The 15705-nt window shown below is 30.0% G+C and overlaps 1 protein-coding gene across 1 annotated transcript in view; it reads right to left on the minus strand.

Annotated features, from left to right (window-relative positions):
- Positions 1-14571, minus strand: part of LOC122530110 (icarapin-like) — an 86758-nt gene extending 72187 nt beyond the window's left edge. The window contains exon 1 of the mRNA XM_043656781.1: positions 14314-14571. Coding sequence (XP_043512716.1) covers positions 14314-14380 — 67 coding nt within the window. The 5' untranslated portion in view covers positions 14381-14571. The remainder of the gene's footprint in view (positions 1-14313) is intronic.
- Positions 14572-15705: the final 1134 nt, after the last annotated feature.

Consider the following 15705-nt stretch of genomic DNA (forward strand, 5'->3'; position numbering starts at 1 on the left):
ATTTCGAAACATTAATACTAAAAAAAAAAAAATAAAATGTTTCAACGTAATTAAATATAATTTAAAATATGTAATTGAATGTAATGTAAGTTAAATGTAATTTAAATATTTAATACTTAAATAATATTTAAATATTAATACTTGAAATACTTAATATTTAAACATTTTATTTATCTGTTTGATTGATTAAAAGCTAAATAGATTTTTGGATATAAATTGAAAAATTGAGAATAGAAATGTAATATCAGTTCAATTTAGATATGTTAAATTAGTAAATAATTAAATGACATGATATTGAAATCGCTTAATTAATTCTGAATGTATGTATTCAAATTGTTATATCTTCCTATTAATTCAGTTATTGAAAAAAAATCTGTCAAGACAAAATTATTGAGAATTCTATTAACTAAAATAACAAATAAAAATTTATCTATCGAGAGAGAGAGTTTATTTTAAAAGTAGTTAAAAAAAAACCCTATCGAACTCATTTAAAATTAATTGAACACTTTAAAATACTCGCTCAATATCTATTGCTTGATTTCTCTTTTATATGTACATATTTGATCGAAGAAATGAAATGTTCGCATGATGGAATACGTAGGTAAAATAGGATGTGTTTTGAGCAATTTTGGTCGAGAATTATAACTTCTCAGGTTGCACGATAGTAAGCAGAAACCTCGTTTCAACCAATCCTGTCGAAGTGTCAGAAACATTTCAGCCGATCGACTTCGATTAATTTGCTCCAACGATACTGCGTATCGAGTCAACTTTGGCAACTTTCGACCTCTTTAGGATTTCATACAAGAGTTACTTTGATCCGAGGCAGAACTTATGACACAAATGTTACAAGCATTTCAGAAATCGCATGGATTCAGGACACAATTAAAACAATAACTATTTTATTTTAATTATAGTAAAACTGATATTAATGCAGACGATACGTAATCAGTTATAAATTTATTATGTGTTCTAACCAGATTAACAATATCAATTCTAGATTGTTCACATAAAAAAACATCTTTATCAAGAAACATCACCAAACAGGATTGTTATACAGAATGTATGATAACACGTGGTATCCACCTCAGAACTAGAAAAGAGATACTAAAACAATGAAAAAGTTATTTACAACAACGCATATATATACTATTCTTTAAAACGCTAACTTTTTTTTATCTTGAATTTTTTTCGTTTTGTATAAAACAAAAGAAACTCAAGATATCTAATACAAATTATCTAATTTCTCTAATACAATTAGCTTATACAGCTAATTTGTAACTATTATAAATATTTTAAACGTTTCTATATACTTATTGTTTATAGAAAGCTGAAAAGTATAATATAATATATATTACACTTTACTTTACCGCGAAGAAATAAACATTCTAATTTTTACGCAATGCATTCTTTAACAAGAGTGGTTTGGATTAAACCTAATACTGTGAACTTCCGAAATTTTGAAACAAAAACAGAGTTCAGAAGATAAAAAAATAATACAACTATGAAAGATGATATCGATAACTGAGAATCTTTTATATTATAATTTATTTCAGCCACCAGATTTTGTGTAAATCTGAGTATTTTAATAAAGCATTATATTGTACCATTTTGCTGTCATAGACTATTCAAAGTATAAAGAACATTTTACACGTTTTTACAGTTATTGTCTTTCATCGAGTTAAACAGTAATCCAACCATCGTTCAAAGATAACTCTGCAAAGTAATTGAGACACTTAATGATTTTATTGTTCAACAAAGCATCCACTTTATGCAATTCAATTTTATATAATCATTGATAACAAAGATCCACACTTCGAACAACTTCCCTCGAACGTCGTCCCTAGCATCCGCTCTTGCAACAACACAAGACAGCAGAACATGTACAAAGTGAGTTGTAATTTGTGATACAAGTAAAATGAAAGATGAGATAAAAATCGATAACACTAAAACTGCGTTGAATTTGACTGATGGAATACGCGTTACAGATTATCACGACTACTCTTAAGCGCTCACTATTAACCTGTCTTTCAAATAAAACGCCTTCAAGACCCAGTATCTTGTGATTTCTGATTCTCATTTTACTTTCTGACCGCGTTCTATGCCACTTTGTGGCATAGAACTTTAATCACTTGCGCTGGCAACTGATTGCGGACCATAACGAGTAACCAAATCGTATACAATAATCGTCGCTTTCCTTTTGAACTCGTCGGATATGATATCACTGGATAGAAATTACTGAGAGGTGGTAAATTTATTATTTGTTTTGCCTATTTCGTCTTACTTAGATATACTTAAAACTGAGAAAATTTTGGGGACACAAAGTTCTCGACGTGCGTGGCACGTCATTCCAGCGCAAGAGGTTAAACGAACACCTACGTAGGTGACAGTTATCTGAAAGATACGACTATATCTTATCGCCGTCATCGAGTTGGGGCGAGTGCAACTGTCCCGGGAGTTCCCATGATCATAAGCTCAATCGTTGATAACGTGGCTGATGATTGTGCGCTAAATTGACCCTCCTGGAAAGACTCGGTGTGGCAGGGCGAATGCGTTAGAGCTGAGCCAAGGGACAGGCCTGGTAAACGGATGCGGCGATCATCAACGGGGAAAAAGCATACCGGCTAGGCAAGCGATCGGGGGGTGTACCCCCTTTTTTCATTTAAATTACTCGAAGGCGGTAGTGCCGTAACGTGGCCGGCATATCTAATGGCCGCATATTGTGCGCTGCCACTGCCAGTCAAGGTAAGCCGAACACACTACTGCGTCAACGGCTAGTAAACCTGTTCTCGACAGGAAAATAATACGAGTTCCCCATAATCTGTGGCTGCTTTTCGTCTACGGGCAGCAGTGGTATGTACGTGTGCACATGCTCCGACAGTATATAAGGTGCGCATCACAGTAACACAGGAGGATCACGTAATCGTTTACCCGAACGCTAGCAGCGAGGACAGAAACGGTTCCGTCTACGTGAGTATTTCGTCTCACGGGAACTGAGGATTGGCTTCCTCTTCGATGATCCACGCAAGAGGGACTCGAGTGGCATTGGTCGAGGACATTCCAAGAGATGAACTTGACTGAGAATTGGACAGAATAGGTGGAGAGTTTAAGCTGATTGAATAGCTGATTTGGATAGATAATATAATCATTCGTTCGATCGTTCAAACGGTTTTCATTAGTTATTGAAGTAAATTTTCAAGGTGAAGTTGATTGAATAGCTAATTCGAATAGATAATGGCTCGTTCAAATGGTTTTCATTAGTCGTTCAGATAAATTTTCAAGGTGAAGTTTTATTTGAATTATTTAACCTCTCTTGCGCTGAAATGACGCACGTCGAGAATTTTTTGTCCCAATTGCAATATTTTTCTCAGTTTTAAGTATATTTAAATGTGACCCAAGGCAAAACAAATGATAAGTTTATTAGTTCTTAATAATTTCTATGTGATTTCAGTGATATCATGCCGACGAGTTCAAAAGAAAAAGAAAGCGACGAATTATTGTATACGGTTCGGTCACTCGTTATGGTCCGCGAACCAGTTACCAGCGCAAGAGGTTAAAGGCTAATTCGGCAAAGTCGTGAAAAAACTATTTCCTCTCCAATTTCGATGATTTTTAGATATATTGCAGATATCGATATTTTAAATAATTTTCTCCTTTGCGTGTAATCAACGGTTAGCCATAGTTTCCGAGATATTTGCAAAAAATTGTTACCATTGCAATGAATTCTGCCTATAATTGTAATTGCTACAATAGCAGCATATGTGTTCGTACTGGTTGCCAGCTGTTTAATAGACCAGCTCAAACCTAATTCTTATCGTTTGTTTGTTTGTTAATTTCTTTATACGAAAATTGGACCAGCTTGACTAAACTGCATAACAAGAAATGTTCAATTAACAATGAACATCATCAATGTATTGATTTGGATTTAGATTAGTCTCTTCAATCCGGTCATTATGAAATGACTTGCGTAAGATAGTTATTTTCTGAATAAATTCAGTGAAAAATGTCATTTTCTGTTTTATCACGTATGAATCACCAAAGACGAATTCCTTATTAAGACCTTGTTGTAACATTACACCATGCCGAAAAACAATCATGGAACAAAATATGGAACACCTCCAAAAAAACAAAAACTCATAATATAACCCAAGATTTCTATCAAACAATGCCTACCAACAACATGAAGAAAAAAAAAGACAGAATAGTTATGACAAGGCTTAGAACAGTGCAAACTCACACATGAGTATCTATTTAAAAAAACAGAATCCCCAATGTGTAGCCAATGCAACTGAATTTTATCAACCAATCATCTTCTATTTGAATGCAGCAAGTACCATGCTCAAAGGCAAAAATGCAAAATAACTTCATTGGCAGCCCTGACGTCGCAGAAACACATAGGAAATGTCTTGAATTATCTAAAGGAAACTAACATCTACTATAAGATATAATCGTCTTAAAAAGAAGGAAACAGTACCTAGCCGTCGCTAATGACCAGAAGGTAGATGCGACGTTAATCATAAATTAAAAAAAAAAAAGCATGTGTAATTGTGAATGAAGTTCTCGCAGATGTCATTTGTATGGTAAATTGGTAAGGTATGGTACAAAAATAAAAAAAAAGAATAGCTCGTATAGCGAGTATGGGTATTATAGATGTACTCATATGAACAGAACTCAATGTGCTTGTATTGATAGTTTTTTTTTTTTTTTTTTTTTTGCGAAATTAGGCCCTCAGTTACATATATATGGTAAGTATCATGTTCAGGAAGGAAATAACTTTTCTACAACTTGACCATTAATTTTTATCATTATGTTGACATAAGGTCAGAGTTTTATTAATAGATAAGTTAAGATATATCAAGATATATCAAAGTTAAGACCTATTAAGTTATGTTGACATAAGGTCAGAGTTTTATTAATAGATAAGTTAAGATATATCAAGATATATCAAAGTTAAGACATATTAAGTAATATAATAATATTAATATCAAAGTTAAGATATATCAAATAATATCAAGTAAGTTAAGATATATTAAGATATATCAAAGATAAATTAAAAATAATAATAATTATGAGCACGTTATGTTAATCTTGATTATTGAATGGATTTTGAAATTTTTTTGAGGAACTTTTATAAGAAAATTCCAGTCTATAAATAACTAATAGTTATAAATTGCTTATTCACTGTATAAAACAATGTGTACCAAAACAAATAATACATAGTTATACTTCAATATACATTCTTATCAGTCCTTTAACAGCGTAATAAAATAGAAAAAAATTCAGATTAATTATTTTTGTTATATGTTTCTTTCAATTTCTTAATAATCACATTTAAAATATGAAATTTTACAATAACTACTAATACATTGGTTCTGATTTATCCAATTCTCTCTCACGTTACTCTGTTACACAGAAGTTTGGAAGTATTTATCTGAATCATATTAATTTTATTGACAATAAAAAAAAAAAAACACATATGATTCATATGCACTGAAACAAATATCACGGTCGCGTAATATTTCGTGATTTTTAATAGCTAATTATTTAGAACATGAAATAGATCAAATGAAACAGAGTAGTACACGCTGATCACGATGGTCAAATTAAAATTCAACGCTACGCGAAGCTTGCTCGAACCATATTCTTGTTGTATCGCGTTTCAACGTAGAAGGTTATTAAGCAGGTAGATAGCAAAGGTACGTATACAATAAACCGAGCAACTGAGCGTGACGCGAAACGGCGCGAGGAAGCGCAAACATCCATTTACGTTCGCAACGGATGCGTAAATACGTGTACAGAGATAGAGGAATAAGTGGACGTTGAACATTGCTGGCTACGTTCGTCGGCGTATAAAAACGAAGGTAATACCTGACCAGTTGGCTTATACTGAATAAACTAATTAACGATTGAACACTGTCGGAAGTAATTAGTCGTACAAACTATTCGTGACATAATTAAACGCCCGCTAGAGAACTTCCATTCCTTTCGTTGCGAACTAATTTGTATACTTACGCGATTCACTGACAAATAACTGTCAAAACAAAATCAGATCCTAGATAAAAGAATATGGTATAAATAGATAATAGCCGTAAAAAAGAATATCAAGTTTAATATAAATCACAATGATTTTTAATTCCAATTATAAAACGATGTAAACACACACTATCTGATCTTTTAACGTATATATAATTTCATATCTAAATTATTCATTCTTCAAGGTTTATGAAAGTTTAAGTTGAAATTAATATGTTTCCAAAGGATTAAAAATTCAAAGAAATTGATAAAATTTAAAAGACCCGGCGTATTTACTGGTCTAGAAGAAATAAATAAAAACAATTTTATATTTTCAGCCTTCCTGTATACAATTTGAAATGAAAGTGTCTTATTAAATTATTGGGATTTGAGAATATAAGATCTATTTTTTTCTACACACATATTGAAAAAACCGGCCATAACTTCGTGCATTTTAATCATTATGTAGAGCCTATCATTCCTCTAGAATGATGATTCCAAGCTAAATTTAAATGTGTCTTATTATTTTTGGTAACAATGTCCAAGATTTTTCTGAAAGAATGATCAGTTTTTTTTAAATTAATTAATAGCAATAAAAAATTAAAATATAATAAAATATAGATTTATTTAGGCCCTAGAAAAAAGATTATGTTATATAAAAAATATTACTAAAAAAAATTTGGACACAAATCTGAAATAATATGTATTTACATACATATATAGTGAAAAAACGCGCGCGCGCGCGCGTGTGTGTGCGTGTGTGTGTTTGGCACAGAGATAAAGATTTATTCAAACGGATGTGCGTTCAGAAGTAAAAATTATAGGCTTAGCAAGAAATATATATATGCATTCATTCATTATGTAACTATTATTGGCACTAGTGTAAAAATAGCAAATAGTGTTAAGTGATTCTAGAATCTGTATGTAATATTTATGGAGATTACGTTTTCTAGATTGTTTGAAATTAAATAATAAATAGTAATATAAATTTTAATTTTAATTTTAAAATGTATATGTAGATTTATAACGATATATATAATTTTTGTATTCTTATAATTAAAATTTTGAAATTTTAAAAAAAATTAATCATGTTATTAAATTTTGTGCGCTTTAAAAATATCAACGTTTTATAGTACGAGTGACTTTATAATATAAATAATTTCAAGTGAATATTACTGTGTTTTATATACAGATTTATTGTGAAAATTGTTTAACAAATTCAGAGGTATTCACGGTATTCACAAAAATAGATGCAAAAATTTCCAATTAATGCAGGTAAATTAATGTTGATAAAATTACAAACAATTCACTCTACATACAAAAGCCAATTGTATATGCATAAATAACGACACATCATGGACTGTATTTTAGTTTACGATGCTTGTATACTTAATATACTGTGTATACAATATTATCAATTTTCATAGCAGTAATTTCGTTTAATTTTCGATACATTAAATTTTAAGATAAAATTTATAAGATATTTTTTAAAATTATTTATATTCTCATATCTTTTGCATTAATTATTATCGTATAGCATTCATGAAAAGAAAAAATAAAAATGTGACCGAGCATACACGTTAATCTAATTTTATCTTCAGTGTTGATTCACAGATTAACTGAATGTTTCTTTTGCAAATACAATATACTCAATACTATTGGAACTTTATTGAAAGAGCGTTTATAGGACTTATGAAATTAAAATTTTCATTTGAACAATTATATGTGATATTGAATAAAATAAAATAAAAATTTTCAAAATGAATATTCTTTGACAAATAACGCAGCTCTTAATTTGTTATTTGAAACGAGTAAAATACAGTATAATTATATCTTACTGTAAACTATGATATTTCAACAGTCATATTGAAATATCATAGTATATATAACGAATATATTATTACGAAATATATCAACAATTATATCAACATATATAAATTGATGAATCTGTATAGTAATACGAAGAGAAATTGTACGATGTGAATTTCCTCAATCATTTCTGGTGAATCATCGAAAAATCATATAACAAATATGCTGACAATCAGGGCATAATACATATGCCCAAAGTTTCAGTTAACTACAATAGGATACGGTCCATAAATTACTCTGAATTACTCGTTAGCTGGTGGATATGTGTTTCAACACTGAGATTTTTATCCGTATGTGTTGCATTGACTGGATTTTATGAAAGCTATGTTAAAAGTACTGAAATATTTTGATAAAATCAAAATGACTAAACCCTTTGTGGAAATAATTATCCATTTAAACAGCAACTTGTGCTTACAGAAAAAGGTTAATCAAAAAGATACTCACATATTCTCATTACAGAGATACATTCAATTCATAAAATAAAGACACAACAAGTGGAAAATAATATCCTTCGCGAGAGGTAATATTTTTAGATTATGGTATACTTTTACGTATAAATTATAGTATAAAATCTTTAATCAAATGAAGATATTTACCTATTTATTTTTCATTTTTAAAATTAAATTTATATAATAAATATATTACATATTAAATATGGAATGTTTTTTAATAAACATTCGTTTTAAAATTGTTATTTTATATATAAATTATATGCTTAAAAAATTCTAAATACTAATCCTATTATTACATAATATTATATCATCACCCTCGAAATGATGTTTTCTATGATGGATAGGTAGTGATAAAAAGAAAAGGATAGAAACAGGTCAACGAAAACACACAATAACGACGCTTATTTCTCTTCAATCTTCAACCTTCAACCTATATAACCCGGCAATTCTCATTTTTTCCCTAGTTTTTCATTAGGACAGACAACAATGCGAAGCATATTTGCGGAATAATGAAGCACCTGGAGACACGACGCGACGAAATCTTGACTGACAGGAAAGTTAGATCAAAACACAACTGGAGTAAACTCCGGTTCGACGGAAATTCATCCGAACAATTATCTTCGGAATGAAATGGCACCAATTAAACGAGTTTCCTCGTTCTTCCGGGCTTGCAAAAACGACGCCGGTACTAATTAGCAAAGTCCACGCTCCAAGTGAATTTCATACTGGGATCTACAAGTCTTGGACGCTTCACCAACTATCCTAGGCTGCCTTCTACCTCATAAACGATCCAAAGTACTTTCAACGTTGCCATTCAACAATTTCTTCCTGCGACACAATACCCGCCTTTCTACACGAACACACATCTAAATGTCTGGATAATGCTAATTTCATCACACGTCGTTATTTTGCATTTGAAAATAATATTCGCAGAAATTAACATTTTCTGGGGCAGTCGTATCTATTAAAAGGAAAATTTTGTTCTTTTATTTTTGCGACAATTTTAATTATCAATTAAAATTATATATTATATTAACAAATTATAATTATCTTGCTCTTGTAATTAGCAGTCTCTTATTAATTATCCTATCACACTATTTTTCGTTTTCTTGTCAGGTTAACACAGAGTCATTCGATTATCATACTCGTGTAGATCAAATTCGAAATTTAAAAAAAATGAAAACAATACATTTTTAAGGAATAATTATATATAAGAATAATTTTATAATTAATTTTATTAATGTATTTCATAAATTTTTGTCTTTTATTGGCTGGTATTATGGGCGGTTTTACGAGAAAGAGATTTTAATAATAAACCTTTTCTTGCCTAGAAAAACATTTAGAGTTCTAGAGCAACAAATTATAATCTCAAGTTACTATGAACTGTATTCTGTAACAAATCATCTAATTTAAGTTAAACAATATTATTTGTAAGAGTGGAAATTGATAATTTTTAGCGAACTATTCTCTACAATTGTTTCGTTTAATGTTAAATCAGAAGCAGTGCTTTGTCTGAATTCAGCATTCTATTATCCAAATATATGATTAAACTTAATATCAATTGTGAAATAATCTTTTTCGAAAAAATTTAATCTTTGTACTAATTGTCATATTATAATAATTATAAAACAGTGATAAATTATTAAATTAATAACGATAGTATATTATTATATTGTATTTATTATATGTGTATCAATACATCTATTGTATCTATTATGATGTATCGATAATATTATATCCCATTAATTATATTTAGTGCTATATACGTTGGAAAAAGAACGTGGTAATGAATAAACTGTCGAGACGGATACGAGATCTTGATCTAGGCTTTGAATACGTATAACGATGTAATCGGCTTAAAAAGAAACGAGGATGGTTCACGTGCGAGAATGGAAGCTGTTTATGTTAATCACTCGTTTTAATCAAGCTTTCAAACTATTTTAATTTTAAATAGAAGGCAGCTATTTTTGCTTTTTAATTATTTATTTGGAGCTTCTATTATCCTTTATCCGGATTGAGAAAATTAAAATCTACAGCAATCTTTCGAAATGTTGAGCTTGAGATGATTTTTCGCAATACTGCGGAAATGCGTTTATAATTTACGCTTATTTTGTAAATTAAAACATCGTTATAATTAATTCAATTATTGCTGTATGCATAAGAGATTAAATAGAGCGTACGTTTTTGTTTGTTTACATAAAATTATGTTCTATTATGTAAAGAAGTTTGATTTCTTCATAATTTTCATATCTTCCATTTACATAATAAATTAGATGAAAATATTATTCATACTTCAAATAGAAAGTTGAAATATTATATTAAATTATGTATGCCATATGATAAGAACATGATATCACCTGCGATGATGTTAAGATACTACTTTTAGGAGAAGTTATTTAACTCTTGGAGGTGACAATATAAACTATAGCACATCAGCACATTATGTTAGAAATTGTTTAAAAAATTATCAAAAACTTATAAAAACTATCGAAAAAATTATCAAAAACTTATAAAAATTAAAAAATTATAGAAAATAAATTATATTATAATAATAATAAATAAATAAATAAAAAACTGATAAAATTAAATTTTATGTATCTACATTATTTTACCTAATTTACCTTAAAATAAATACAACTGGACACAGAACAACACTGAAAACAAATCGAGTTCAAAGAATTAAAGAATTCTAAAAATTGTACATATTTTAAAGCACTTCGATTTGGATGAAATGTGACCGTGATCGTAAAAGTCGAGACAACTACTTTTCCAGTCACACTACTTTTCAATGGTAATCCTCGAAGGTAGTCTTAAAAGAAAGTTTTCAAGAGTACGAGGTCTTTTGAATCAGTTGAAGAATTCAGAATATCTTGAACCATCGAATCTCTCAGAACATCGCAAAGTTAAAAAAAGCCGGAAATAATTAGTTAAAATTTCCAAATCAATGGTAATTCTTCAATTCTATAAATTTGATTGAATTTCTTAATTTTGAATTTTGATCCATTGAATTTCTAAATTTTTATTTTAACTTTCAATGTTTACAATAAACGAATTTTAATTGGCATTTACATAAATTGGAATTTACATAAATAACAGTATGAATTTGTTTGACACTAACATTATGAAAAATGCGATTTTTTTGTGTATATATTAAAAAAAAAAAAAAATTATCTGTTGATAATTCTCAACGTCATTAATTATTAGCAGTGTAATTTTCTTTGTTTTCTACAATTATTTGTCAACGTTCTATCATATTTTCTGTTCCCCTTTTATCGTGATAAATGAATTTTTGAATTCTCAGAAAAATCGCATTAATTATAAAATAATCTTATCATAAAATAATCTCAGATACTACTTTTAAAACATTTCAGACTGATTAAAGATATCGTCGTTTAAACAAATAATCCTCTATAATACTTACACTATTAGGTACTTTTGGCTGTGTTAAATTACGTCCAGTGGTTAAAATTTAATATCCAAGAAAATTACTCTACAAAAAAAGAACGATAGAATTGTTCGAATGAGATTTGAATTTCGTAATGTTCAAAAGAATATTGCAATGATAGAACCAAGATTTAAAGCATGCAAGTTTAATTCATACGCGATATTAAGACGCGAATTGTGCAATGAAAATGAAGCAAACATATGCCAATTGGCAATATTCCCAATTTGCCTTCCAAGAGAAGGAAGAGGAAACGAGTATTTGTGCATACGACTATACCGCGTGCAACTTTTCACATAAAACTGTATAAAACAACAGCAGACCGGTGCAGTTCTTGATTTGGGAAGTTTTATGGTAAGATGGCACTATTTCGGCACGAAAATGCCCACTATGAGAAAAGTTAAGTCCGTTTACAAATATATATGCACCTACGTATTCTGGGAGTGAAAAATTTATTGATCAAATTCGTAGGAAATTCTTGAGATCTTCTTTACGAATGAGTCTATCTCCTTTAATTCACATTCTCTACTGTTACATACAATGTATATTTTATATTCATTATATAATACCATTATTTTTATTTTATGTGTGTGTGTGTGTATGTGTGTGTATATTACAATACTCAAACGTTATAAGTTTCCTAAAAATGAAAGATATTAAAAATCTAAAATGCAAAAATTGGCAACTTTTCATTTATAAATAAAATTTATAAACTTTTTATTTATATAAAATATATATGAATTCATCTATGTTATGCTTGATTTATGGTGTTATTATGTATTTTTATTTCAATATTCCCATGTTGTGTTCTGGAAAAATTTCACGCATCTAAGTCTATCTTTCTTTAATATACAGAGTATACTTGTTATCATATAACTGTGCATATATTATACAAGATATCCCGAATTTAAATGCTAAAACTTCGGGCAGCGGAGTGTGTGAGGAACTAATAAACTGAAAAAAAAAGTTCTTTAGAAATTTGCTCGCTTTTGCTCGGTTTTGTAGAAAATCGCGAAACAAGAAACAAAAATTTTTGTTTTTACTCTTATTTATTTAAATTTCTTCATGTTATTACTTATTTGATCATTCATATTATCTTATTTATCAATATCATCTATTTAATGAATATACTGTTCAAAATGATTTTTTACAGCAATTCAAATATTGCATTGAACATTGACTATTCCGATTCTAGTTAAACATTGTTTTTGTGATGTTTAGTGCACTGCAGTTGCTCTTATTGGCATCGAATACACTTATTGAATAGAGAAAACGAAAACTTTTTTGTTCTTTTTTTTGGTGATTTTCTGTAAAATGGAGCAAAAACGAATAAATTTCTAAAATTTGTCGATCTTTTATACGTTCCCAAAGTTTTGACATTCAAATTTGAGACACCTTGTATTATAGTTGAATGTTTCGAGAAGTTTCCAAAGACACGGAATAAATATTGAATATCGAACGTGTCATTGGTAGCAAGGAAAACAACGTTTTCTAACTGGTTCACGATGGGCTTGTTTTGATATCCTTTGACCGATTTATCGCGATCGAAGATTTGTTTTGGAATTCATGTTACTATGTTTGTTATGATGAATCACACGCGACCAGTTCATCGCAAAATATTTTTAGCAAATTCCAAACGAATTGTTTCGTTTAACATATTCTAGAATGTTCTATATTCTATCATTATCGTGGATTTTAACCTCTTGCGCTAGTAATTGGTTCGCGGACCATAACGAGTGACCGAACCGTATACAATAAAATTTGTCGCTTTCTTTTCGAACTCATCGGTATGATATCACTGAATAGAAATTATTGAGAAGTAATAAATTTGTTATTTGTTTTGCCTGGGTTATATCTCAATATATTTAAAACTGAGAAAATATTGCAATTTTGGGCCAAATATTCTCGATACGTCATTCCAACGCAGGAGGTTAAAACTCCTAATATTTCAACAAATGCGAATAACAGATACGTTAATAAAACCTTATAGATACGTAATAAAGCCTTGAATTCATAAAATTTTTACGAAAAATTACGAATCATTTTTACCACTCTGATAATATTGTTTAACATTGGTGAGAAGAAGGAACAAATTATTGCTAAAAAGTCGAACAGCTGTGATAAACTTTCCAAGCACCCTATACCCTTACCTGTGTACATTTCGCCCCCTATACGTAATACTCCGTGCACGCATGCTCCTTTCGCTCGGAACAGCATTTATTCAGTCGTCACGCGACAAGATCACGAATATGACCTTAACAATTGCCAAGGAAATCTATCGGCACCTTTATACATTTGTTCGTGCTTTTTGAGAGATTTGAGTTGTTTAACCGCGAATCAAAAATATCGAATTCGATTCGGTATAACGCCGAGAAAATTAATTTCGAAAAATATTCTAGGAACAAAGACAGTAACGATCAAACGTCAAACATGACCGATCCATCTGTCACCCGAATAAGCTGTTCCTTCGAATTTTTATGTCGCAACGAGAACTCCGGATTTTTGTCTGTTTTCGTCATAACCACAAAATTATGTACTCACCGGGGAAGCTGTGCGTATACGCGACGAAACACGCCGCGATAAGTAGAGCTCCAGCGAAGATTTTCATTTTCGTTTTGTCGCGTTGGTGTGGAAAAACCGCTGCGGTAAGTGTCTGCTGCAACGATGATTCGATCAGTACTGACGAGTTCGGCTTCTTGTGTCGAACGAGGCTGTCACAGAACTCGCGAGGGGATCAAGGTCACACACGGAACCAGCTCACTGAACGCTGACGCTTTGCACTACGACTTTTGTCTCGCGCCACTCTATATGCGATCGTTCGCCCGCCGTTCGGCCAATCATCGCGCACCTCGTCGTAGTCACGTGAACCGCCAGTCACGTGACCATAAGGCGCGCTACTTGACTCATTGCGTATCATTTTTCTCGGTATTACTAATCTTGTACCGTGTCGTTACTACCTTTAACAATTGTATAAACAGAATAACTGCGGCACTATATTTAGTGACTGTTGACTTCATACGGAATTATACACTAAAATCGTTGATATTATAATGATAGGTAATCTAATGGCTGTGAATATAATGAACAAGTTCCTTTCCTATTCCATGAATTTTCAGCATACGATTTTATCATCAGGTACAATCATTTTGAGTAATACGTTGGTTAATTAATAGTTCGGGAAAAGCATAAATATCTGCCGCAGCTGCGTTATTTGTTCTTTAAAATGTACTTATACATCGAACATTTATAGTCTTCGCACACTTGAACTCGAATATCGTGGAGAATTTTATAGCAATGAAATTCAATAACTACCATTTGAAATACGAGATCACCGTTTCCGTAAACCGTTTTTATGCATTTATATCATTGAACAAGAGCTTATTTCATACTATGCATAAAATATGCCAATATTTCTTTAAATTTCTCACTATTTGTAAAAACTGAATATTGTTTCGAAATATTATCGTGATAAAATGAAACGTTGTAAATATTATAAACACATAATGCACTCAATTTTTTTTTTCTATTATAATTGTCAATAAAATAATTCATTATCTCGGAAATTACAATCATATCTATTGTATATTTTTTGAAAAAGAATATTTATGAATTGTTACATTAGATTAATATTCAGTGTGTTGTAAAACGCAAATAACTAATATTAAAAATAAAAAATATTATCGAAATATATAGGAAATATAAAATATTAAAATTAACAATACAAATGTGTGACTTCTGGTTCGTAAAATATAATGATTTTAAAATATTCTACAAATTAAAAAGTATAATATAACAATTTTAAAAGTCGTATTTTACACATTAAAAATTTTCTTGTTGTCGCGAATTAATTGATGGTAGCTTTAATTTATTCATAAGTTTGTTTTCTAATGTATTGAAACAACGATTAATCAGTCTGTAATTACAGTATACTAT

The sequence above is a fragment of the Frieseomelitta varia genome, unplaced genomic scaffold (assembly GCF_011392965.1).
Source record: "Frieseomelitta varia isolate USP_RPSP 00005682 unplaced genomic scaffold, Fvar_1.2 scaffold_326, whole genome shotgun sequence".
NCBI classification, from domain to species: domain Eukaryota; kingdom Metazoa; phylum Arthropoda; class Insecta; order Hymenoptera; family Apidae; genus Frieseomelitta; species Frieseomelitta varia.